Source organism: Erythrolamprus reginae, chromosome 5 (assembly GCF_031021105.1).
Source record: "Erythrolamprus reginae isolate rEryReg1 chromosome 5, rEryReg1.hap1, whole genome shotgun sequence".
Lineage (NCBI taxonomy): Eukaryota > Metazoa > Chordata > Lepidosauria > Squamata > Dipsadidae > Erythrolamprus > Erythrolamprus reginae.
The window spans coordinates 114049838-114075799 of record NC_091954.1 but is presented as its reverse complement, the minus strand read 5'-3'; the positions used below and the strand labels follow the sequence as shown (position 1 = coordinate 114075799).

General features: G+C 43.4%; 1 protein-coding gene across 1 annotated transcript in view; it reads left to right on the top strand.

The window, feature by feature from the left end:
• EIF2B5 (eukaryotic translation initiation factor 2B subunit epsilon) overlaps positions 1-23383 on the top strand; it is a 44509-nt gene extending 21126 nt beyond the window's left edge. The window contains exons 7-16 of the mRNA XM_070753768.1: positions 1205-1514; positions 2684-2829; positions 3793-3931; positions 6605-6706; positions 8253-8360; positions 12274-12364; positions 17464-17587; positions 19577-19702; positions 21772-21882; positions 23055-23383. Coding sequence (XP_070609869.1) covers positions 1205-1514; positions 2684-2829; positions 3793-3931; positions 6605-6706; positions 8253-8360; positions 12274-12364; positions 17464-17587; positions 19577-19702; positions 21772-21882; positions 23055-23120 — 1323 coding nt within the window. The 3' untranslated portion in view covers positions 23121-23383. The remainder of the gene's footprint in view (positions 1-1204; positions 1515-2683; positions 2830-3792; positions 3932-6604; positions 6707-8252; positions 8361-12273; positions 12365-17463; positions 17588-19576; positions 19703-21771; positions 21883-23054) is intronic.
• Positions 23384-25962: the final 2579 nt, after the last annotated feature.

Here is a 25962-nt window from a genome sequence, read left to right as displayed (position 1 = left end):
GAATGAACTAACTTACTTCGTAGCCATACCGGCACACGTCCATGATGGATTTACCACATTGAAAACTCCGCCCTTCTTCCCCGCTGGCACCCGGACGTGACGAATAAATAACTTCAGTAATTAACCCGTTCCTCCCCTTAATATCTCTTCCCTAACACTTGTTCCCTGCGCCTTTGTACTCTTCTGAAATTAGGATTTAACCATCTAGTATCTGTCTCTTCTTCACTGGAGTCTGGACTCATAGCAGTGTCCTGTGGCTAGCCTCCCACCTGTTCTGACACCTGTAACCCAGGGCCTGCCACTAATTCATAAACACTATCTGTATCAGAGTCATCAAACTGACCAGGTGTATATACCCTGTTTCCCCAAAAATAAGTCACCCCTGAAAGTAAGACGTAGCAGAGATTTCGTAGAATTGCCTAATATAAGGCATCTCCCGAAAGTAAGATGTAGGAGATGTTTCGTTTCGCAGCATTCCCGAACAGAACATAGATAACATATATTTGAAGGAAGTATAATTGTTGTACAAGGAAATAATGGTACGGTAGTAGTAAGAAATTCTTGATAGGATTCACACTTTGTCTGGTTATGCTGGTTTGTGATGACAACTAATGTACAGGATATAATAAATGTTCATTTTTCTTTGTTCAGCAATAAATGTGAATTCATTGAAAAAAAATAAGACATCCCCTGAAAATAAGATGTAGCAAATTAATGCCGTCTTATTTTCGGGGTAGTAGTGCAGACTTAGTTAATAGTTTGACAGTGTTGAGGGGATTATTTGTTTATCAGAGTGATGGCATTTGTGGAAAAAACTATTCTTGTGTCTTGGTGTGTTCTGTAGTGACATTTTGAGGGTAGGAGTTGAAACAGTTTGTGTCCAGGATGCGAAGGGTTAGTAGTTCATTTCAAGTCATAATTTTAAAATTTCTATATATTTTTAAATGTTTTAGATGTGTTTTTACTTATTATCTTACAACTGATATATCTAACTGTTTTAGATAAAGTTAGTTTATTATTTTTTTCTTTTTTACTTATTATAAATATAAAGATGACTTCTACTTTGAGAGGAGCGATTGTTGCTCCACTAAATGTTACGTGTAATGTATGTTTTGTCTGTCTTTGCAATTTAATAAAAAATATTTTTTTTAAAAAGGAAAAGAAGGTCCGAGGACTTTCCTAATAACCCTCCTCTGTTCCTCAGGTCCTTGGGAACCAGATCCACATGTATGTGACCTCAGAAGAATACGGCGCCTCGGTTTCCAACTTGTCGATGTATGAGTCGGTGTCCTCGGACATCCTGCAGCGCTGGGTCTATCCTGTGACCCCGGAAATGAACTTCATGAATGAGAAAGCGAGCTGCACTCATTCCCGACACAATATTTACCGGGGTGCCGAAGTTAGTCTGGGTCACGAGAGCGTGCTGGAAGAGAATGTCCTCATTGGTCGAAGAACATCCGTGGGCACGAAATGCAGCATCGCCAACAGCGTCATTGGGCCCAACTGCAAAATAGGTACGTCGCGATGCCCGTAAAATAGGATCTGGTTTGGGGCCTGAGGCGTCCTTTGTCGAGCTTGGGGCGCAGGCACGACAGAAAACATCATGGGAAGAAGACTTAATGCAGTGGTACCTCTACTTACGAACTTAATTTGTTGCGTGACCAGGTTCTTAAGTAGAAAAGTTCGTAAGAAGAAGCCATTTTTCCCATAGGAATCAATGTAAAAGCAAATAATGTGTGCGGTTGGGGAAACCACAGGGAGGGTGGAGGCCCTGTTTCCTCCCAGGAGATTCCTAGAAAGGCCCCACAGAGGCTTCTCCCTGCCTTTTCCGGCCCTGTTTCCTGCCAGGAGATTCCTATAGAGGCCCCACGGAGGCTTCTCCCTGCCTTTTCCGGGCCTGTTTCCTCCCAGGAGATTCCCACAGAAGCCCCATGGAGGCTTCTTCCTGCCTTTTCTGGCCCTGTTTCCTCCCAGGAGATTCCTAGAGAGGCCCCACGGAGGCTTATCCCTGCCTTTTCCGGGCCTGTTTCCTCCCAGGAGATTCCTAGAGAGGCCCCACGGAGGCTTCTCCCCGCCTTTTCCGGCCCTGTTTCCTTCCAGGAGATTCCCCGAGAGGCCCCATGGAGGCTTCTTCCTGCCTTTTCCGGCTCTGTTTCCTCCCAGGAGATTCCTAGAGAGGCCCCTGCGGAAGGGGAGAAAATTCTCTAACTGAATCTCTAAGAGAAGACTGTTCCACAGACATAGGGCCAGATCTTGAAAGGCTCGCAATTTTGATGTTGCTGTATCTGTCTGTCAACTGACCCTTCCCTGCCGAACATAGGTCCCTCGATGGTGTGCACCAAGATAAATAGGTCGCCAAGTAATTTGTTGTGTTTGAACGCAGGGCCTTAAATACCATCACTAACAGTTTAAATTGGGCCCTGGCTTGAATTGGCAACCAATGTAGAGAGGTCGACATATGGGATGACTTGAAGAGGTTTAGAACCACCCGAAAAGACTCTTAAAAGGCTTTTAGCGTATTGGGACTTTTGTAAATATTAATTCCTTTTATTAATCAGAACATTTATGTGCATCTAATTTTTGGGGCCGACACTGAGACGAAACCGAACTTATCTATTGTAAGCAAACACTCGGATAAATATGGCATAAAATGATGGTTTGGTTTTTTTTGGGTACCGATCAGGTAACAGTGTCTGTCTGGACCGGGCATTCCTGTGGAATGATGTCCATATAGGTGACGGTGTAAAAATCTATCAGTCCATCGTTTGTGACAAGGCAGAGGTAAAGGAAGGCGTAACGTTGAATCCTCATTGCGTCCTTACTTCCCAGGTGAGTCAGAAGAGATGTGGTTTATTTTATTTTATCAGTGGGTCACCAGAGGGACACAGAATGCTGGACTCGATGGGCTTTGGCCCCATTCAGCATGGCTTTTCCTATATTCTTATGACTTGGGTTTTTGACCCCTCCAGCCTGCATGAATTTGGAGGAGGGGGTTGAAATACGCAAGCCTTTTTCTTTTTTTAACTTTCCCAGATGTTCTGTCGGGTTCTCTGTTAGAATCCTCCCAAAAATTCACAGGTACAAATTTCAGACACACACACACACGTTTGAAAATTCAAAACAATGTTCTTTATAATGAAAATTCCCTTAATCTAAGCCTTCTTTTGGTATAGCAAAGAGCACTCGTCTCCAAACAAAGTGGTAATTGGTACAAGTCCCTTATCAGTTCTGAGATACTTAGCTTGCAGCTGTGAGGCAATTTACAGTCCTTCTTCTTTCACAAAGTGAAACACACTTTGCTCTGGTTTAGTTTCAAAGCGGGGAAAAATCAGCACACAAAAGGTCAAAGTCAGTAAAGCAGTCACGAAACACAACGATCAGATAATCCTCCACAATGGCCAAACCCACAGGCTGCTCTTTATAGCAGCCTCACTAATGACCACAGCCCCACCCACCCACAGGTGGCCTCATTTTCTTTGATAATAATCTCTCAGTTGTTGCTTCCTATGCATCGCTCTCCGCATGCGTGGCTGTATCATTAACTCTTGTTCTGAATCCAAGGAGGAGCTAGATAATTGATCTCCTTCTGAGCTGTCTGCCCCACTCTCCTCCTCCCTGTCATTCATGTCTTCTTGGTCAGAGGAGCCTTCATCAGCAGATTCCACTGGGGGGCAAAACAGGCCTGCAGCATGTGGATGTCTCCCCCACATCCACAGTCCTTGGGGCAGGAGCTGGGCCAGAGCTCACCACAACACCAGAGGGAGTAAACCTGGAAATGTTGCTTAATTGCAGGTGGTGGTGGGCCCCGACAAGGCCTTTCCAGAAGGCACCGTCATATCCCTGCACCCTGCAGATGAAGAAGAGTATGATGACGATGAGTTCAGCGACGATGCGGATGTGAACAAGGAGGAGAGCAAAGCGAAGCAAAAAGGTACGAGGAGAACCTGGGATTTGTTGGAGAGCAAGACTCTGGGTTTTCTAAGGATGCCACGATAGCGGTCTTGCAAGATCTGAGGGGCTGCCCCAAAGAAGAGGGAGTCAAACTGTTCTCCAAAGCAGCTGAGGGTAGAACAAGAAGCAACTGATGGAAACTAATCAAGGAGAGAAGCAACATGGAACTAAGGAGACATTTCCTGACATTGAGAACAATTAACCAGCGGAACGCCTTTCCTCCAGAAGTTGTGGGTGCTCCAATGCTGGAGGTTTTTAAGAAGAGAATTGTCTGACATGGGTCTCCTGCTTGAACAGGGAGATTAGACTAGAAGACCCCCAAGGTCCCTTCCGATTCTGTTATTCTCTTATTCTCTTCTGCCTCTTCCCCATAGAGTCTTCCCTTGGGAACCTGCTAAGGATTTAAGGAAAAGTATTAATAACTCCTTAAGCAACTGGAGAAGGGAAGGAGATGATGATGATGAAGTGGTGGAGGAAAAGCAGACCCCAGGCTCTTAACTACTATTTGGGCACAATTGAAATCCCCTTATATTTTTACTTAGCTTTTGTTGCTCTTGTGGTGCAAATGTCTTCTTATTTATTTATTAGAAGTGTGTCCTGCCTTTTGTTCCACACCTTTAGCTGTTTTATATAGAGCTCTCCTCCTACTTTTCGGCAAAAGAGAACATTTGTAGCTCGGGGTTGAGCTTTGGGGTCTTTGTGCTCTCTGAGCTTTGTGGTTTTCCTGTAGACGTCTCGTTACCAAACTAGGTAACATTGTCAGTGCTAGCTCCTATTTTTCCTGCCCCTACAACGTCAATAATGTAAGGTATGTTAGGCAGAGTGCAAAAGCTGTCTACAAGAATCTGAACTACTGACAGTCAAGGGGAAATTAGCAGGGAAATAGAAAGGAATTCAAGATAGGCCGGATTTAGATTTCTTGTGGGCGCGAAATGATTTGTGACTGATGATGCATTTGTGCTCCTTCACGCTGAGCTGGATTGTCCAAAACTCCTTTATTTATTTATTGATTGATTGATTGATTGATTGATTGATTGCATTTGTATGCCGCCCCTCTCCGGAGACTCGGGGTGGCTAACAGCAACAATAAAGCAGTGTACAATAGTAGTCTGATGTTAGAAATAATTAAATAATTAATATAAAAAAACCAAGCATACATACATACATACATACCATGCATAGAATTGTAAAGGCCTAGGGGGAAGAGGGTCTCAATTCCCCCATGGCTGACAGCAGAGGTGGGTTTTAAGCAGCTTACGAAAGGCAAGGAGGGTGGGGGCAATTCTAATCTCTGGGGGGAGTTGGTTCCAGAGGGTCGGGGCCACCACAGAGAAGGCTCTTCCCCTGGGTCCCGCCAAGCGACATTCTTTAGTTGACGGGACCTGGAGAAGATCCACTCTGTGGGACCTAACTGGCCACTGGGATTTGTGCAGCAGAAGACGGTCCCTGAGATAATCTGATCCGGTGCCATGAAGGGCTTTATAGGTCATAACCAACACTTTGAATTGTGATCGGAAACTGATCGGCAACCAGTGCAGACTGCGGAGTGTTGGTGTGACATGGGCATATTTATCATCATGCCAAGAAGGTTACTAGTTCCAGATGCTGCTCCTGAAATAATTAAGTCAACAATATGTTTTGGTTTGTTTATGGGGTGAAGCAGGTGGGGGTTGCTACTTACTGCCACTACCAGAACCATGCGCGCACACTCGACATGCGCCCCAGCAAGATTTTGCTTCTGTGCAATGCCAGGAAGAAAAATCAACTGATCTGCATTGTCAGTTGAGAAAACATAATGGAGGCTTTGCCTGAAAGTAGCTTTGGATTCCTTTTCTTCCTCCTCCTCCCTTTTCCCCCCTGAGAGGTGGGGTTGGGGGGGTTGCTTTAAATTTCTTGGAAAGGCCAATGAAACCAGTGAACAATTAAAAAATGAGCATTTATTGGACTTTTGCAAAAGGGCATGGAAAGAGAATTTCTCCTTCCTTCCTTCCTTCCTTCCTTCCTTCCTTCCTTCCTTCCTTCCTTCCTTCCTTCCTTCCTTCCTTCCTTCCTCCCTCCCTCCCTCCCTCCCTCCCTCCCTCCCTCCCTCTCTTTCTTTCTTTTGCCCAGATCTGTCTGAGAGCTTGGTTTTTTTGCAGACGTCTCATTGCTCAAACTAGGTAACATCATCAGTGCTAGAAGGAAACGGGGTTTGTAGAGAGGAAGAGGAAGGGCATTGTGGAGACCTTGGTGCTCTCTGAACTCTGTTGTTTTCTTGCAGATGTTTCATACCCAAACTAGGTAACGTCATCAGTGCTAGAAAGGAATGGGGGAGGAGGAGAAGAGGGCGGAGGACCAAGCTCCTAGACCAGGGCTAGGCAAATTTGGCTCTTCTACGACACGTGGACTTCAACTCCCAGAATTCCTGAGCTAGCATGATTGGCTCAGGAATTATGGGAGTTGAAGTCCACAAGTCATAGAAGAGCCAACTTTGCCTACCCCTATCCTGGACCATCAAGGACTCCTCGTTTCAGCCTTGAGCTACAAATATTCTCCTCTGAGGTTGAATTGTTTTGGGACTGCTGTCAATGCACCCATTTCTTTTGTTTAGTTGGCCCCCCCCCCCCCCAAAAAAAAATAGTAATCAATCCGACATTAATTTTTTCCACTTCAGGCTACAACAGAGAAGAGGTTGGCTTAGAAGGCAGAGGTTACCTTTGGAAAGCAGTGGATGAAAATGACGCAAACCAGGATGAGCAAAGACAAAGCCTTTGGGGTAAGCAAAGGGGAACATATAGAAAAAACGGCATCCAGGATGCCATGACCAGCAGGGAATGGTGTTTTTGGTCCCTCTGCAATTCTTCAAAGTGACGAGAATTGACAAGAACATTGGGGCATCATTGGGAATGGGACAACTTGCCACAGCCAACTCGCGGCAGCAAACTCGCCACAGCCACCTTGTTGCGGGGCAATTAAACAATTCTATTTAACTATTTCAAATAAATAAAAATAGAATAATTTTTGCCATTCACTTTTCATTCTGGCCCTCTCTTTCTTTAATGAGTCTATTGTATGTTGTAAGCCGCCCTGAGTCTTCGGAGAGAGACGGCATAGAAAACCATAGACCTCACCTACAAAAAAATATTGACAAAATTGAACGGGTCCAAAGACGGGCTACAAGAATGGTGGAAGGTCTTAAGCTTAAAAGGTATCAGGAAAGACTTCATGAACTCCATCTGTATAGTCTGGAGGACAGAAGGAAAAGGGGGGACATGATCATAGAAACATAGAAGACTGACGGCAGAAAAAGACCTCATGGTCCATCTAGTCTGCCCTTATACTATTTCCTGTATTTTATCTTAGGATGGATATATGTTTATCCCAGGCATGTTTAAATTCAGTTACTGTGGATTTACCAACCACGTCTGCTGGAAGTTTGTTCCAAGGATCTACTACTCTTTCAGTAAAATAATATTTTCTCACATTGCTTTCGATCTTTCCCCCAACTAACTTCAGATTGTGTCCCCTTGTTCTTGTGTTCACTTTCCTATTAAAAACACTTCCCTCCTGGACCTTATTTAACCCTTTAACATATTTAAATGTTTCGATCATGTCCCCCCTTTTCCTTCTGTCCTCCAGACTATACAGATTGAGTTCATTAAGTCTTTCCTGATACGTTTTATTTATTTATTATTTAGATTTGTATGCCGCCCCTCTCCGCTTAAGACCTTCCACCATTCTTGTAGCCCGTCTTTGGATGTTTCAATGTTGTCAATATCTTTTTGTAGGTGGTCTCCAGAACTGAACACAGTATTCCAAATGAGGTCTCACCAGCACTCTATATAGCAGGATCATAATCTCCCTCTTCCTGCTTGTTATACCTCTAAATATGTCAAAGGGTTAAATAAGGTTCAGGGGACAAGTGTTTTCAATAGGAAAGTGAACACAAGAACAAGGGGACACAATCTGAGGTTAGTTGGAGGAACGATCAGAAGCAACATGAGAAATTATTATTTTACTGAAAGAGTAATAGATCCTTGGGACAAACTTCCAGCAGACGTGGGTGATAAATCCACAGTAACTGAATTGAAACATGCCTGGGATAAACATAGATCCATCCTAAGGTAAAATACAGGAAATAGTATAAGGGCAGACTAGATGGACCATGAGGTCTTTTTCTGCCGTCAATCTTCTATGTTTCTAATTAATACATAAAATAAATAAATAATCCTTGACCTAGAAATACTGGATAGAAACGTGAACGCGTGAGAAAGGGTGCTTGGATGGAGCAAAATCCGAGAACTTTCCTCCATCTTAACTAGGCTTCACCGTAAAGACTGAAGAAGAAAGTGAATCGGAAAGCGATGTGAGCGTTGATTCTGAGCAGATGGACAGCCCGCCAGCTTCCCCTCAGATAGGTGACGTCGAAGGTAATCTTAATTTTCTCTCTTTTTATGACAGGAAGTTGACTTTCAGTGCACCTCCATGCACGGCACTGAAGGAGAAATGTTTGTAACCTCCCCCAATTACAAACATATCAAAACACACTGTTTGAACGAACTTAATCAATGAATCACTGTTAATGTACAATTGGTGGGCCACTTTGTGACACCGAATGCTGGACTTGATGGGCTTTGGCCTGATTCAGCATGGCCCTTCTTATGTACTTATGTTCTTAATAACTGGCTTACCATAGAATAGAATAGAATAGAATAGAATAGAATAGAATAGAATAAATAAAATTTTTATTGGCCAAGTGTGATTGGACACACAAGGAATTTGTCTTGGTGCAGATGCTCTCAGCGTGCATAAAAGAAAAAGATACATTTGTCAAGAATCATGTACAACACTTAATGATTGTCATAGGGGTCAATTAAGCAATGAAGAAACAATCAATATTAATAAACATCTTAGGATACAAGCAACAAGTTACAGTCCTAAGTGGGAGGAAAAGGATGAGAAAAACCAGTAGAAATAGAAGTGCAGATTTAGTAAAAAGTCATACAGTGTTGAGGGAATTATTTGTTTAGTAGAGTGATGGTGTTCGGGGGGAAAACTGTTCTTGTGTCTAGTTGTCTTGGTGTGCAGTGCTCTGTAGCGATGTTTTGAGGGTAGGAGTTGAAACAGGATGCGAGGGGTCAGTAAATGTTTTCCCTGCCCTCTTTTTGACTCGTGCAGTCTACAGGTCCTCAATGGAAGGCAGGTTTGGCAGCCATTGTTTCTTCTGCAGTTCTGATTGTCCTCTGAAGTCTGTGTCGCTACTGTTGGGTTGCAGCACCAAACCAGACATTTATAGAGGTGCAGATGACAGACTCAATGATTCCTGTGGAGTCCTGTGGATTACCAGTGGAGACACACACACAAATCCAAAAGCAATCCTTTCTTTCAAAAAGTCAGCTGCTAATTAACCTTCACTAGTAGCTGGTGTAAATTCAAGCAGTCTTAACTCAAAGCAATGCAATTAGTTAGTTCTTGCTATCTCACGTAGCTTCCAAAAGCTTGGCAAAATGCCTAGGAGTCTTCCACGATAAGAATTCCAAAGCAGAGAAACAGGGAATTCACAAGACACTCAGGACAGATACAGGAGTCTAAACTGTTGTTTCCTGCAGCCTTTCAGCTGCCTCTGCGGTTCTTAAGTAGATTAGGGGAGTGGCCAGTTAGCCCCCAATCTTACTCTCGAGGAGACCTCCTCTGGAGTAACCATTCCTGTCTCTTGGCAGCCCTGCGGACTCATGCATCAAGAAGAGGAGAAGCCTCTTCTTCCTCATCACTGCTATGAGGTGCTGGAGGTTCCAAAGGTCCTCACCATCTTCCCCACTATCCAACTTGGGTGCCAGCTACCCAGGCTGCTGGCGCGTCACCAAATTGGTCTCCTCACGAATGGCCCCTGCTATCAGCTGCATGGGGTGCTGGCAAGCCACAATAAAACTGAATTGAAATATAGTGGGGTTAGTGGCTAGAGTGCAACCCTGCAGGCAACTTTAGCTAACTGCTAGCTGTAGTTCAGCAGTTCAGATCTCACCACCGGTTCAAGGTTGAGTCAGCCTTCCATCCTTCCGTGGTGGATAAAATGAGGGCCCAGATTGTTGGGGGCAAGAGGCTGATTCTGTAAACCGCTTAGAGAGCTATAAAGCACTATGAAGCGGTTTATAACTTATTTTTTGGAGTATAAGACACACCAGAGTATAAGACACGCCTTAGTTTTTGGGGAGGAAAATAGGGAAAAGAATCTGCTTACCAGATATTCATCTGGCTAGCGTCCTTAGTCTGGTCGGCTTCAGCACATTATTTTATCCCCTGGTTAGAGCTTTAAAAAAAACTTTATTCGAAGAGAGTAACAATGAAAGAGCTTGCAAGCCAGTAAGAGCTGGGAACATCATTAGCACTTGGAAAGAAACATTGGGAGCAAAGAGAGCAATTTAAAAAAAACCCTACAAAAACAGGGTTTGGAAAACATTCTAGACAGAGAGTGTTCTTCCTGACCGGCCTCAAGCAATGATTAACGGTCCAGGAAAGAAGGTCAGACACACACGTGCATAGTTAGTCAGCAAACTTGTATTAAACAGTAAAGAAAAAGTCTAAAGCAAACGGTCCTTACTTTCAGGAGTAACACACAGGTTGAGTTGAAAATTCAGCCAGCTACAAAGTTCATGGAAAGGCAAACAAATACAAAAGTCACGTAGCATAAATGTTCCAAGAGGTCTCTGAATGTTCACGGCACAAAAGCAGCAGCTTGTCCCAGAGTTTTCAACTCCCACAACGCTGAGTTGAAATCCAAGAGCAGAAACTTCAAAGCAGGAACAACGACGCCACACAAACCACCCAGATAAACAGCCACAGTTTGCCTTGGCCCCTGTTCCCTTTTTATGCCGTTAGCCCTCATTAAGGGAACCACACCCAGCCCAGGTGTGCTTATCATGCCTTATCATGCTTCTTAAAGCGATCCCTTCTTTGTAAGGCCCTTCGGTTGCGTAAATTAATGTATTGTCCTGCAGACGAACTGAGAGGACAAATTGTCCGACGAACTGCCAGCCACCTCCCCTGAGCTGTCTGCTAAATCTTCCTGGCTCTCTGCCACATCTTCCTGACTGTCTGCTACATCTTCCTGGCTGTCAGCCAGGCTTTCACAGTCACTGTGTGCCGCGTCTCCCCCATCTGTGCGGGCAACGGCTGGCCCAGGCCCAAACACAACAGACAGTAACATGAAAGAGCTTGCAAGCGGGTGAGAGTTGGGAACATTGTTAGCACCTGGTTAGGGATGGAAAGAAGCTTATTTGGAGCAAGTTAGACCAATGGGAATAAACTCTGCAAAGGCTTAGGGCTTGGAAAACATTCTTCACAGAGACAAACAATGAAAGAACCTGCAAGGTAAGACCTTGGCAAATCGTCAGCAGCTAGTTAGGCCTGAAAAAAGCTACATGCAGAGTAAGTAGAAAAAGAACCCTGCAAAGGGTTTGGAAAACATTTTTAGCAGAGAGTAACGATGAAAGAGCTTGCAAGCTGGTAAGAGCTGGGAACATCGTTACCATCTGGTTAGGGCTGGAAAGAAACTTACGTGGAGCAAGTTAGACCAATGAGAAAAAATTCTGCAAAATGTAGGGCTTGGAAAACATTCTTCACAGAGAGAAATAATGAAAGAGCCTGCAAGATAAGAGATGGGAAGATCGTCAGCAGCTAGTTAGGCCTGGGAAAAAAAAACAACCCCTACATTCAGAGTATAAGACGCACCAAATTATCAGTCTCTTAGGGAGGAAAAAAGTGCATCTTATACAGTGTTCCCTCGATTTTCGCGGGTTCAAACTTCGCGAATAGCCTATACCACGGTTTTTCAAAAAATATTAATTAAAAAATACTTTGCGGGTTTTTTTCTATACCATGGTTTTTCCTGCCCGATGACATCATACGCCATTGCCAAACTAATAATTTTTGCAAATAAATAACAAAAAAATAATTATTGTTAGTAAATAATTATGTTTACAAATATCAGGATCACTAAGTGTCTTATTCAATGGTGAGTACCAGTAATAATGGTGAGTAAATGGTTGTTAAGGGAATGGGAAATGGTAATTTAGGGGTTTAAAGTGTTAAGGGAAAGCTTGTGATACTGTCCATAGCCAAAAATGGTGTATTTACTTCCGCATCTCTACTTCGCGGAAATTCGACTTTTGCGGGCGGTCTCAGAACGCATCCCCCGCGAAAATTGAGGGAACACTGTACTCCAAAAAATACGGTAAGTCTAAATGCTATTGCTAAAAAGTTTCTGGATTTCAGAACTGAGGCCAAAGGTTGTTGCCTTTATCAGCTCTTCATCCCCCTCAGTTTCTAATCTGCTCTTGATTTCAGTTTTCCAGGATGAGGTGTTGGGGACTTTGCAGAGAGGCGAAGAAGAAAATATCTCTTGCGACAACCTGGTTCTGGAGATCAACTCTCTCAAGTAAGACCTTTCATTGGTCGGGGTGTTTGTGACTTTGGGAGAAAATGGCGATGCAAGACCCCCTGTGCCGAGACAGGCATGGGCCAAGACCTCTTGAGCAGAGGTGTATCTGCACCATGCCTATAGGGGGTATAAAGAATCTGGAAGTATAGCTGATAGAGAGCTGTATAAAATGAGACAGAAGGAGGCGAAACAGATAATATATGCTGCTAAAGCCTCAAAAGAGGAAGAAATTGCCAAATCTGTAAAAAAGGGGGATAAAACCTTCTTCAGATATATTAGTGATAGGAAGAAGAAAAACTGCAGCATCACGAAGCTTAGTACCGGGAATAATACATGCATTGATGGGAGTAAGGAGATCATTGACCATTTCAATAGCTACTTCTGTTCAGTTTTCTCAAAAGACACCTTACAAAATAATACTATAGAGGGATATAACATTGCTTCCAGCTGTACGGATTCAGCTCCAGTGATCTTAGAAGACGATGTCTTAGAAGAACTTGAACGATTAAAGATAAATAAGGCAATGGGTCCAGATGGCATCCACCCCAGAGTTCTTAAAGAACTCAGATCTGTCATTGCTACCCCCCTGACTGATTTGTTTAACCAATCCCTGTTAACAGGAGATGTTCCTGAGGATTGGAGAATGGCCAGTGTTGTGCCTATCCACAAGAAGGGCAGTAGAGAAGAAGCTGGTAACTACAGGCCAGTTAGCTTGACATCGGTTATAGTTAAAATGATGGAGACTCTACTCAAAAAAGAGGGCAGACTAGATGGATCATGAGGTCTTTTTCTGCCGTCAGTCTTCTATGTTTCTATCTCCAATTTGGTGCACACAAACATTTGGGGTTTTTAAAAAAAAACACACAATTAAACTGGGGTGTTAGCCCCGTTACAGGTAGACCTCGACTTACAACAATTCATTTAGTGACCTTTCAAAAGTTCTAACGGCACTGAAAAAAGTGACTTAGGACGGTTTTTCATACTTAGGGACAGCATCAGGTTCCTACCGATATGGATGAGGACGCCACACTGGTAGTAAAAATGGAGCAACGTGCAAAGCTTCAGGTCTCTGGCATTCAGTAGTTGTGAGGGGATGTGCATGTGAGAGATTTCTGCAGTTTTTTGCTTCTGCACTTGCAGATGCAAATGTGTGTGTTTGTGTAATAAGTACACACACACACATACTGTGGGTACGGAAAGTATTCAGACCCCTTTAAATTTTTCACTCTTTGTTTCATTGCAACCAAGTTGTAAAAGCAAAAAAAAATTCATTTTATTTCTCATTAATTGTACACTCAGCCCCCCCATCTGCCCACTTTCTGAAGTTCAATTGTATCCAGGCTGAAGGTTGACTCAGCCTTCCATCCTTCCGAGGTGGGTAAAATGGGGACCCAGATTGTTGGTTGAAATACAGTGTTCCCTTGATTTTCGCGGGTTCGAACTTCGCGGAAAGTCTATACCACGGTTTTTCAAAAATATTAATTAAAAAATACTGCGCAGATTTTTTTCCCTATACCACGGTTTTTCCCACCCGATGACGTCATATGTCATCGCCAAACTTTCATCTGCTTTTAATAAATATTTTTTTAAATAAACTTTAATAAATAAACATGGTGAGTAATTATCTAAATGGTTGCTAAGGGAATGGGAAATTGCAATTTAGGGGTTTAAAGTGTTAAGGGAAGGTTTGTGATACTGTTCACAGCCAAAAATAGTGTATTTACTTTCGCATCTCTACTTTGCCCCGAGTTTGCGGAGAGGGGCGGCATATAAATCCAATAAATCTAATCTAATCTAATCTTTGCGGAAATTCGACTTTCGCGGGCGGTCTCGGAACGCATCCCCCGCGAAAATCGAGGAAACACTGTATACTGACTCTGTAAACGGCTTAGAGAGGGATGGAAAGCTCTTTGAAGCGGGTATATAAGTCTAAGTGCGATTGCTATTGCTGTCTGATCATCAGAACCAAAGTCAAAGTTTCAGGGTTTTTTTCCCATCAAGAATCCAGAAGTGATCTCCAAATAGAAAAAACAAAAATATATTATCTTCTTTGTATAGAACAATTGACTTAATCGTTACTGCTTTATCTTCCTTGCTGTTGAAATCATAGGAGGGTCACCCAGAAAGTAATATTGTGAGCAGCCCTGAGTCTACAGAGAGGGGCGGCATACAAATCTAATTAATAATGATGATGATGATGATGAAAATAATAATAATAATAATAATAATAATAATAATAATAAATCGATCACATACTCAACTGCTGCAAAAAGATCGCACAGACTGACTACAAGCATAGACATGATGCTGTGGCACAGATGATCCACTTGAACTTGTGCCGGAACTACCATTTCCCAGTGGCAAAGAACTGGTGGGATCATAAGCCCGAAAAAGTGGTCGAAAATGAGCAAGCAAAACTACTGTGGGACTTCAGACTGACCGAATTCTGAAGCATAACACACCAGACATTGTGATTGTAAAGAAAAAGAAAGTATGGATCATCGACATCGCAATCCCAGGAGACAGCAGAATTGAGGAGAAGCAGCTAGAGAAATTAGTGAAATACGAAGATCTAAAAATCGAGCTGCAACGACTCTGGCATAAGCCCGTGAAAGTGGTCCCAGTGGTACTTGGCACTCTGGGCGCAGTGCCAAAGGATCTCAGCGGACATTTGGAAACCATCGAAATTGACAAAATCTCCATCTGTCAATTGCAAAAGGCCGCTTGACTGGGATCGGCAAACATAATTCACCGCTACATCACGCAGTCCTAGGTGCTTGGGAAGCGCCCGACTGGTGATGAAATACCAAATCCAGCATAGTGATCTCGTTTGCTGTGTTGTACTGACATAATAATAATAATAATGCACCACATTTTTCTTCTTCAACAATTATATATTGAACACAATGAAACTTATACACAAGAAAGAATGATGTTTCTTCTACACTCCCTATTTTTCCACGTAGTCAACGTCCCGTTCTATGGCCTTTCTCACAGCGAGACACAAGGGCGTGTATGCCCTGTTGGTACCACTCCTTGTTCTGATAACGAAGCCATTTCTGCACTGAACCGTCTTCTAATGGCCCCACCCTCTGTGCCCAGCGACTAACCGTACTTCTGTCGACTGCAGATTCTGCATAAACTGTACACAAATGTTTATTTATTATTTATTTATTTATTACTTAGATTTGTATGCCGCCCCTCTCCGAAGAGTCGGGGCGGCTAACAACATGTAGAAACAAATCATAAGCAATCAGACAAATTTAAAATATTTAAATATTTTAAAAACCCCATATGCTAACAGACACACACACAGACATACCATGCATAAATTAAACGTGCCCAGGGGGAAGATGTTTCAGTTCCCCCATGCCTGACGGCAAAGGTGGGTTTTAAGGAGTTTACGGAAGGCAGGAAGAGTAGGGGCAGTTCTAATCTCCGGGGGGAGTTGGTTCCAGAGGGCCGGTGCCGCCACAGAGAAGGCTCTTCCCCTGGGGCCCGCCAACCGACATTGTTTAGTTGACGGGACCCGGAGAAGGCCAACTCTGTGGGACCTAATCAGTCGCTGGGATTCGTGCGGCAGGAGGCGGTCTCGGAGATATTCTGGTCCGATGCCATGAAGGGCTTTAAAGGTCATAACCAACACTTTGAATTGTGACCGGAAATTGATCGGCAGCCAATGCAGACTGCGGAGTGATGGTGAAACATGGGCCTACCTAGGTAGGCCCATGACTGCTCTCGCAGCTGCATTTTGCACGATCTGAAGTTTCCGAACACTTTTCAAAGGTAGCCCCATGTAGAGAGCATTACAGTAGTCGAACCTCGAGGTGATGAGGGCATGAGTGACTGTGAGCAATGAGTCCCGGTCCAGAATGTTTATGAATGTTCCCAACAGTTTCTTTCTCCGGAGTGAGAAATTCAATGACGACACGCTGCTTGTAATGTACATCACTTACAGACGGCATTTCGAAACTCTGCTGCAGCTATGCTATCTATGCAAAATTTACACACGCACTCCTGGCAATTCAAATAATATATATCTAAAGTTTCGCATTTCTACCATTACTGTAGGTTGAGAAAAAAAAATGTGGTGCATTGCTTTCCGGGCGACCCTCGTAGTTATTTCTGTTTCATTCCACTCTTGTATCTTTGCTCCTTTGGAGAACATTCATGTTCAGCAGCGTCTGAAAAGCTGTACATCGTCTTAAGACAGATGAAACGAAGAAAGATTGACATGATAATTCAATTTTATTTATTTATTTATTTATTCATTTGTCCAATACATAAATACATAGGAAGAAAATAGACATGTGATAATATAAAAGAGGGTGAAAGTGAACCTAGAGGAGGGGATATATGAAAGGAAGAGAATATATAAGATAGGTGAAAGAAAGGAAAGACAATTGGACAGGGGACGTTAGGCACACCAGTGCACTTATGTACGCCCCTTACTGGCCTCTTAGGAACCTGGAGAGGTCAATCGTGGAGAGTGTAAGGGAGAAGTGTTGGGGGTTAGGGGTTGACACAATTGAGTCCGGTAAAGAGTTCCAAGCTTCGATAACTTGATTGTTGAAATCATATTTTTTACAGTCAAGTTTGGCGCGGTTCGTATTAAGTTTGAATCTGTTGCGTGCTCTTGTGTTGTTGCGGTTGAAGCTGAAGTAGTCATTGACTGGTAAGACATTGCAGCATATGATCTTGTGCGCAATGCTCAGATCGTGTTTTAGGCGTCGTAGTTCTAGGCTTTCTAGGCCTAGGATTGTTAGTCTATTTTCATAGGATATTCTGTTTCGAGTGGAGGAGTGAAGGGCTCTTCTGGTGAAATATCTTTGGACATTTTCAAGGGTGTTGATGTCTGAGATATGGTATGGGTTCCAGACAGATGAGCAGTAGTCTAGGATGTGAGCCGCCCATCTCCGAAGACTCGGGGCGGCTCACAACAATAATAAAAACAATATTCCAGCGAAAACAAATCTAATATTAAAAAGCACATAAAACCCTATCAGATTTAAAAAAGCAAACAACATATACATACCCAAACATAAATATAAAAGTAAATAACAAGGGCTGTTAACCTTTCTCCTTCCCCTTTGTAGATTCGCCTACAACATTAGTCTGAAAGAAGTGATGGTGGTACTCAGCAAAGTTGTGTTGGAATACCCTCTACAGCAGATGAACGCGGAAAAGGATCCTAAGCATTACTGCACCCTCGTAGTCCCTGTGAGCATATACCTTCCCTTGGTTAAGCCTGCCTTTAAATTCCTTGAGGGTTTCTCCTGCCCAGAGTCAGGGGTTGGTTGTTTCAGACAGGTAGCGGAGCTGAAAGCTGGAGGATGCACTTATAGGGTACCAAGGAGTCTTGTCAGGGATTTTTCCATGGTTTATAAAGCCATTAATATTGAAAATAGAATGCTTGGCTGTGAAGCTAGAGGTATAACAAGCAGGAAGAGGGAGATTGTGATCCCGCTGCATAGAATGCTGGTGAGACCCCATTTGGAATAATGTGTCCAGTTCTGGAGACCTCACCTACAAAAAGATATTGACAAAATTGAACATAAAATATTTCAGGAAAGACTTCATGAACTCAATCTGTACTGGAGGACAGAAGGGAAAAGTGGGGACACGATCAAAACATTTAAATATGTGAAAGGGTTAAATAAGGTTCAGGAGGGAAGTGTTTTTAATAGGAAAGTGAACACAAGAACAAGGGGACACAATCTGAGGTTAGTTGGGGGAAAGATCAAAAGCAACATGAGAAAATGTTTGACTGAAAGAGTAGTAGATGCTTGGGACAAACCTCCAGCAGACGTGGTTGGTAAATCCACAGTAACTGAATTTAAAATGCCTGGGATAAACATCTATCCATCCTAAGATAAAGTACAGGAAATAGTATAAGGGCAGACTAGATGGACCGTGAGGTCTTTTTCTGCCGTCAATCTTCTATGTTTCTATGAGTCTAGGGTGAATTCTTGGTCATCCAGGTCATGGTTGTCCCAAAGGCGCTTTTTTCCAGAGGAGGCAACTAGATTTTTTGGTTTTGCTTTTGAAGACGTTTCGCTTCTCCTCCGAGAAGCTTCTTCAGCTCGGACAGGAGAGTCGGGGGTGGAAGGATTTGTAGTCCTTGCAGACTGCTGGTCATTTGCATCCTTTCAGAGGGTCTTTGAAGCACTTGGAGGTTTATCTGTGTCCTCAGGGTCACCGGAGTTAGTGCTCCTGGAAATCCATCTATCGCTTTATAAAAAGCAGTAAATTATATCTTCTTGCTATGTAATGTTTCTTGGTCATTCTTTGTGGGTTGTGGCTGGGACATTAGAGGTTTGTTAAAAGAGAGGCTGGACCACCACTTGTCTAAAATTTTATAGGATCTCCTGCTTGAGGAGGGGGATGGACATTTCATTTTCTATTCTTCTCTTCTTTATTTTTCCTTCCCTTTCTCCTCTCCTCTCCTTTTCTTTTTCCTCTTCCTCTTTCTTTCTTTCCTTTCTTTTTTTCCTTTCCTTTCCTTTTCTTTCTTCTATCCACTCCTCTCCTTTTCCTTTTCTTTCTGCTCTCCTTTTTCCTCTTCTTATTCCTTTCTTTCTTTTCCTTTCCTTTCCTTTCTTCTATCCACTCCTCCTTTTCCTTTTCTTTCTCCTCTCCTCTTCCTCTTCCATTTCCTCTTTCTCTCTTTTATCCTCTCCTTTCTTTTTCCTTTCTTCTCTCCTCTCCTTTTCCTTTTCTTTCTGCTCTGCTTTTCTTTTTCCTCTTCCTCTTTCCTTCCTTCCTTCCTTTTCTTTTCTTTTCCTTTTCTTTCTTCTATCTACTCCTCTCCTTTTCCTTTTCTTTCTCCTTCCCCCTCTCCTCTCCTTTTCCTCTTCCATTTCCTCTTTCTCTCCTTTCTCCTCTCCTTTCTTTTTCCTTTCTTCTCTCCTCTCCTTTTCCTTTTCTTTCTGCTCTCCTTTTCTTTTTCCTCTTCCTCTTTCTTTCCTTTCTCTTTTCCTTTTCCTTTCTTCTTTTCTCTCCTTTCCTTTTCCTTTTCTTTCTCCTTTCTCCTCTCCTCTCCCTCTTCTTCTTTCTTTCCTTTCTCCTTTCCTTTACTCTCTCCTCTCCTTTCCATTCAGTGCAAGAGCGATTAACAATTGTCAATTCAAAATTATTCTACATGTGTATTTATTTAAACCCCCACCCCATTTTTCAGCACTTAACCTCCTTTGCTACCCTTTCTCCCAGTTGCTGAAGAATTGGGCTCCTCTCTTCAAGAAGTACATCAAGCGAACGTCAGATCACTTGGATTCTTTGCATGCCATTGAAGAGTTTTTCTTGGAACACGAGAAGCTGATCATGGTTATGGCCAAAGTAAGCTTCCCACGGGTGTTGACAGACTAGCTGGAGTGGATCCCGGGCTGAATAATGAATGCCCTGTTGGTTGAACTGGGATTTCCTTCGCTCTCTTTAAATCCGTGGGATTTAATCCCTGATAGGTTCCCGATTGCTTGGCCAGACATTGAGTTCACCCAGTTAAGCTACCACCTCCGCTGTACCTTGCTTGTTGAAAATGAATACAGGTAGTCCTCGAATTATGACCACAATTGAGCCCGAAATTTCAATTGCTAAGCAAGACAGTCGTTAAGACAGTTTTACTGAAAGAGTAGTAGATGCTTGGAACAAACTTCCAGCAGACGTGGTTGGTAAATCCACAGGAACTGAATTTAAACATGCCTGGGATAAACATAGATCCATCCTAAGATAAAATACAGAAAATAGTAGAAGGGCAGACTAGATGGACCATGAGGTCTTTTTCTGCCGTCAATCTTCTATGTTTCTATGTTAAGTGAGTTTTGGCTTTGGGATGACCTTTCTTGCCACAAGTCCTTAAGTGAATCTCCAAAATTGTTAAGTTAGTAACATGGTTACTAAGAGGATCTGGCTTCCCCATTGAATATGCTTTGTCAGAAGGTCACAAAAGTGGATCCCATGAGCCCTTGCCACCACGGTTCTTCCCACATCCAGCTTGAATTATGTCTTACTCCCTAATATCCGCTCGCAGCTCTCCCGATCTCCTTTTTAACTGGCAGAGGGTTGCAGGAGGCCGTGGCGGCTGAAAATGGATGTCAGGGTTCCAAATAGCATCCAAAATTAAGTCCGAGTCTGAGGCATAGACTTCCTTAAAGTTCCCATTTATTAACAGAGCCATATTGGCACATCACATTGTGATCCCGCTGTATAGAGCGCTGGTGAGACCCCATTTGGAATACTGTGTTCAGTTCTGGAGACCTCACCTACAAAAAGATATTGACAAAATTGAATGGGTCCAAAGACGGGCTACAAGAATGGTGGAAGGTCTTAAGCATAAAACGTATCAGGAAAGACTTCATGAACTCCATCTGTATAGTCTGGAGGACAGAAGGAAAAGGGGGGACATGATCGAAACATTTAATTATGTTAAAGGGTTAAATAAGGTTCAGGAGGGAAGTGTTTTTAATAAGAAAGTGAACACAAAAACAAGGGGACACAATCTGAAGTTAGTTGGGGGAAAGATCAGAAGCAACATGAGAAAATATTATTTTACTGAAAGAGTAGTAGATCCTTGGAACAAACTTCCAGCAGATGTGGTTGGTAAATCCACAGTAACTGAACTTGCCTGGGATAAACATATATCCATCCTAAGATAAAATACAGGAAATAGCATAAGGGCAGACTAGATGGACCATGAGGTCTTTTTCTGCTGTCAATCTTCTATGTTTCTATGTTTCTAAATCCGAATTGGATGTCCCCTGGGTTTCTCCACCCAATTGAAAGTTCATTCTCTTATTCCCACACCCACAAGTTTACCACGTTGACCAGTCTCCTTTTGCCAACCATGTCCATTACGCCCATCAGCTTCCTGGCAGGTGTTGAACAAAGGATGACCTTGAGACTCTAGAAGGAATTTGTTGTGGCTACAACTCTACACCCCTCATGCAGCAGCCCCTCCCAACTTCCCACAGCACCAATGCAGCCTAATGCATAATACGTGGCAGGCCAGAAGTCTCCAACTCTAACGATGACTTTGGCCTGGCAATAAAATTCGGGAGCCTGTTTTCGCTGGCAGAGTGCTTGGTCCACCACAGATGCCGCCAACAGGAGTGACATTGAGCTGGCCACGCCCATCCTGGCTACGCCCATCCCCCTGAGATCAAAGAACCCTAATGCATCCCCCAATGAAATTGAGTTTGACACCACTGCTTTAAAACAACAACTGGGAGTTCTTGAATTAGCTTCTTGGCTGAGAAGTTAAATGTCTTCAAGAAGATTCAGGAAAGTCCAGTTGTCCAGTTTTTGAAAGCATCTTGGGGACTTTTTTGTATAATTCTTTATTTCACTTAATAGTGTGCCTGCATTCCTGACCATACACACAAACATAGCTTCTCTTGTGGTCCTCGCAGGTCCTGATGACATTCTATGAACTGGAAATCTTAGCAGAAGAGATGATTCTGACCTGGTTTTCTGAACGGGACACATCAGATAAAGGCAGACAGCTTCGCAAAAACCAGCGGGTGAGTTACCATCTGTGGTGAGGATCAAGTTTTTGTGAGCCATATCCATCCATCGCACCTATTTATACCTCATCCCAAGATGCCAGATGGTTTACAGGCATTAAAAAAACAATAAAAGCAAATAAAGTTACATAAAAGTAGCTATAAACAGAATATAAAAAATCAAATTTTTTAAAAAGGGTCACATGGTCAAGGCGCTGTCCGAAGGTCTCCTTCCTCCGATCAGGTACAAAAATGACCTTGGTTCCCAAGAGAAAGTGTTCGGAAACTTCAGACCGTGCAGAATGCAGCTGCGAGAGCAGTCATGGGCTTACCCAGGTATGCCCATGTTTCACCATCACTCCGCAGTCTGCATTGGCTGCCGATCAGTTTCCGGTCACAATTCAAAGTGTTGGTTATGACCTTTAAAGCCCTTCATGGCACTGGACCAGAATATCTCCGAGACCGCCTTCTGCCGCACGAATCCCAGCGACCGATTCGGTCCCACAGAGTGGGCCTCCTCCGGGTCCCGTCAACTAAACAATGCCGGTTGGCGGGCCCCAGGGGGAGAGCCTTCTCTGTGGCGGCACCGGCCCTCTGGAACCAACTCCCCCCGGAGATTAGAACTGCCCCTACTCTTCCTGCCTTCCGTAAACTCCTCAAAACCCACCTTTGCCGTCAGGCATGGGGAAACTAAACATCTCCCCCTGGGCACGTTGAAGTTATATATGGTATGCTTGTATGTGTGTATGTTAGTATAGGGGATTTTCTTAAATTTATAATATTTTAATTAATTGGATTGTATTGGATTGTTTTTCACTTGTTGTGAGCCGCCCCGAGTCTTCGGAGAGGGGCGGCATACAAATCCGAATAATAAAATAATAAATAAATAAATAAAATAAATAATAAATTTTGTTTTGACTACACAAGCCCAGCTATCTCTAATCCACCCCGCCCATCCCTCAGCTCCAATATCCAGTTTTGAAACTCCATGATGGCTTCGGCCAGGCCAGCTTTAGGGTTGACCCCTGCAGTTGAAATCCAAGATCTGAGGGCCATCAACTTATGAAAGGAATTCTTATGGGCCATCCCCTCGTTCCAGCTGTTTATTGTCAAGATGTTTCAGGTGGTTCTTCCTAGGAGTCACAACAGCCGCAATGTCAATCATCTCTCACCTTGGCATTGTTTTACAGCTGCAGAAGTTCATCCAGTGGCTCAAGGAAGCAGAAGAAGAGTCCTCCGAAGGAGAGCAAAACTGACCAGACGGCCTCCGTCGGAAAGAAAGACGAGCTTTGCTCTCTTTCTCAGAAGAAAGGAGGCCCAAAGCACCCACGGTGGCCGAAGGCGGTGGCCGTACAGCAAGAAGAAATTGTGTGCATGGCCCCCGTGCATGTGGGATTCGAACTCTCGGCTGGCTGACAATCCTGTGGCTTATTTCGTTGTAATATTTAATGTACCTGGCCGACAACATGTGTGGGACGGAAGGAAACAATTGCTGGATAAACCAGAGACCTGTATACTATTTAAAGTCTTTCTAAGGGGTGTGTTGTGCACACACGCATGTGTGCTTTCGGTTCTGTATATCTATATCTAAACCCACCCAGTGGGGGGCAAGGGATGAGGGTGGGATGTCCACTAATGTCCAGGTAAGCTGTAAAGATGTGCAAATCCCAAGTCGGCCTTAACAGTTAGGATCCCAACAACTTTTGAGTTCTTCACAAAAAAAGATACAGTGATACCTCATCTTACAAACTTAATTGGTTCTGGGACGAGGTTCTTAAGGTGAAAAGTTTGTAAGACGAAACAATGTTTCCCATAGGAATCAATGGAAAAGCGATTAATGCGTGCAAGCCCAAAATTCACCCCTTTTGCCAGCTGAAGCGCCCATTTTTGCGCTGCTGGGATTTCCCTGAGGTTCCACTCCATAGGAAACCCCACCTCCGGACTTCTGTGTTTTTGCGATGCTGCAGGGGAATCCCAGCATTGCAAAAACAAGCGCTTCGCTGGCAACGGAAGTCTGGAGGTGGGGTTTCCCATGGAGGGGAGCCTCAATGGAATCCCAGCAGCACAAAAACGGGTGCTTCGCTGGCAACGGGAGTCTGGAAGTGGGGCACCCCAATGGCGGCGGTGGGTTTGTAAGGTGAAAATAGTTTGCAAGAAGAGGCAAAAAAATCTTAAACCCCGGGTTTGTATCTTGAAAAGTTTGTATGATGAGGCGTTTGTAAGATGAGGTATCACTGTATCTTGAAATTCCTCCATTTGCTTGTGTTCACAGGAGGTCGTCCATTTGAGTCCCAGGACTAGCTGTAAATCCGAAAAGAGAAAGACAAAGATAGGATAGTAGGATAAGCCAGGACAGAGAAGATGATATTGGCATTAACCAAATTGTCCTTGCTTTAACCCTAACACCTAAACTAGGAAATTTAACAATCGAAAAAAGAACTTTCCAGAAATTAAAAAATATATATTATTTTTAAAGTGCAGGGTAGTTCCACACGCTCCCTTAGAAATGTGATGTCATCCCAAACCACAGAGTCCTCCCACCCCCACCCCTTTCACTTTTCTTTGCAAAAAATGGGGCGAAATGCTCATCTACCTCACAAAGCATTTGTCGCTGAAGAGAAATCCCTGTAACGAATAAGTGTTCTTAGGCCTCTTAACGTCGGTGCTCTGTTGTGTGTTGGTTTCGCTGACAAGTTTATTTCTTCAGAATTGGATGACGGGGCTCGTTTTTGAGGGAAAAAAGGGGTTTGTGGTTCTAATGAAGTTGGTTCCCTTCAGCCTCTTGACAGATACATGGTTTTTCTGGGGTTTTGTTGTTTTGGTAACTCAACTTTTTTGTGGCTCAACTTTGCCTCATGTACCGACTCCACGTAGATCCTAGCTAGGCCTCTCAGAGACACTTTGTATAGGATTCTGGTTCTTCGGAGGTGGATGACGGGGCTCATTTTTGAGGGGGAAAAGGTGTTTGTAGTTCTACTGAAGTTGGTTCCTCTCAGCCTCTTGACAGATACACGGGTTTTCTGTGGGTTTGTTTTTTTGGTAACTCAACTTTTTTTGTGGCTCAACTTTGCCTCACGTACCGACTCCACTTAGATCCTAGCTAGGCCTCTCAGAGACACTTCGTATAGGATTCTGCTCATTCTGACAGCTTTCAAACCCTCAGAGCACTTCTGCTAATGAGGGTTTGATGGAAAACGGATGACTTGAAATTTACCAGATAAAAGGGTTTATCGTAGCTTGTTCTTTCTAACACAGTTCTCTTCAAACTTGGCAATTTGAAAGGCTTTGCGACCTTCCAACTCAGCCATGCTGACTGAGGAATTCTGGGAGTTGAAGTCCACAAGTCATAAAAGTCTATAGAGATTCTCAGTCATGCAGGTCATGGTTGTTGTTTTTTTAAATTTGAAGTCCAAGAGGTTTCTTCAGCTCTGACTGGATGATGAGGCCTGGAAGGATTTTTATTCCTCCCCAAAAGATGCAAATGACCAGCTGTCTTCTGTTCTGCCGGGCTTTCTGATAGGAGCCTCCCGAAAATTCAAGGGTACAAATTTCAGACACACACACGTTTGAAAATTCAAAACAATGTTCTTTATCACAAAATTCAAAATAAACTAAGCACTCTTTTTGTATTGCAAAGAGCACTTTTCCCAAAACAACCGGGTAGTCTGTACAATTTCTCTTAAGCAATCATTAAGTACTTAGCTAGCAGCTGTGAAGAAACTTCACACCCCTTCTTCTTCCAACGAAGTGAGACACACGCACACACATTGCTCTGCTTTGGTTTTAAAGGCGTGAAAAAGCAACAAAGTCCAGCAACACAAGATTCCTGGCGAACTCCGATCAGATACTCTTCCACAATGGCCAAACCCACATGCTGCTATTTATAGCAGCAGCCCTAATTACCCACCCAAACACAGGTAGCCTGCCTTATTTCCTGAAATATGTTCTTACTTGGTCTCTTCTACGCATAATTCTGTGCTTGCGTGGGTCCAAAACGTCATCATCCAAATCAATGGAAGATAAGGGAGATTGACTGCCTGGGCTGTGTGCCAAGCCCCCCTCTGCCGAGTCACTCCCACCTTCTTCGTCCAAGGAAAC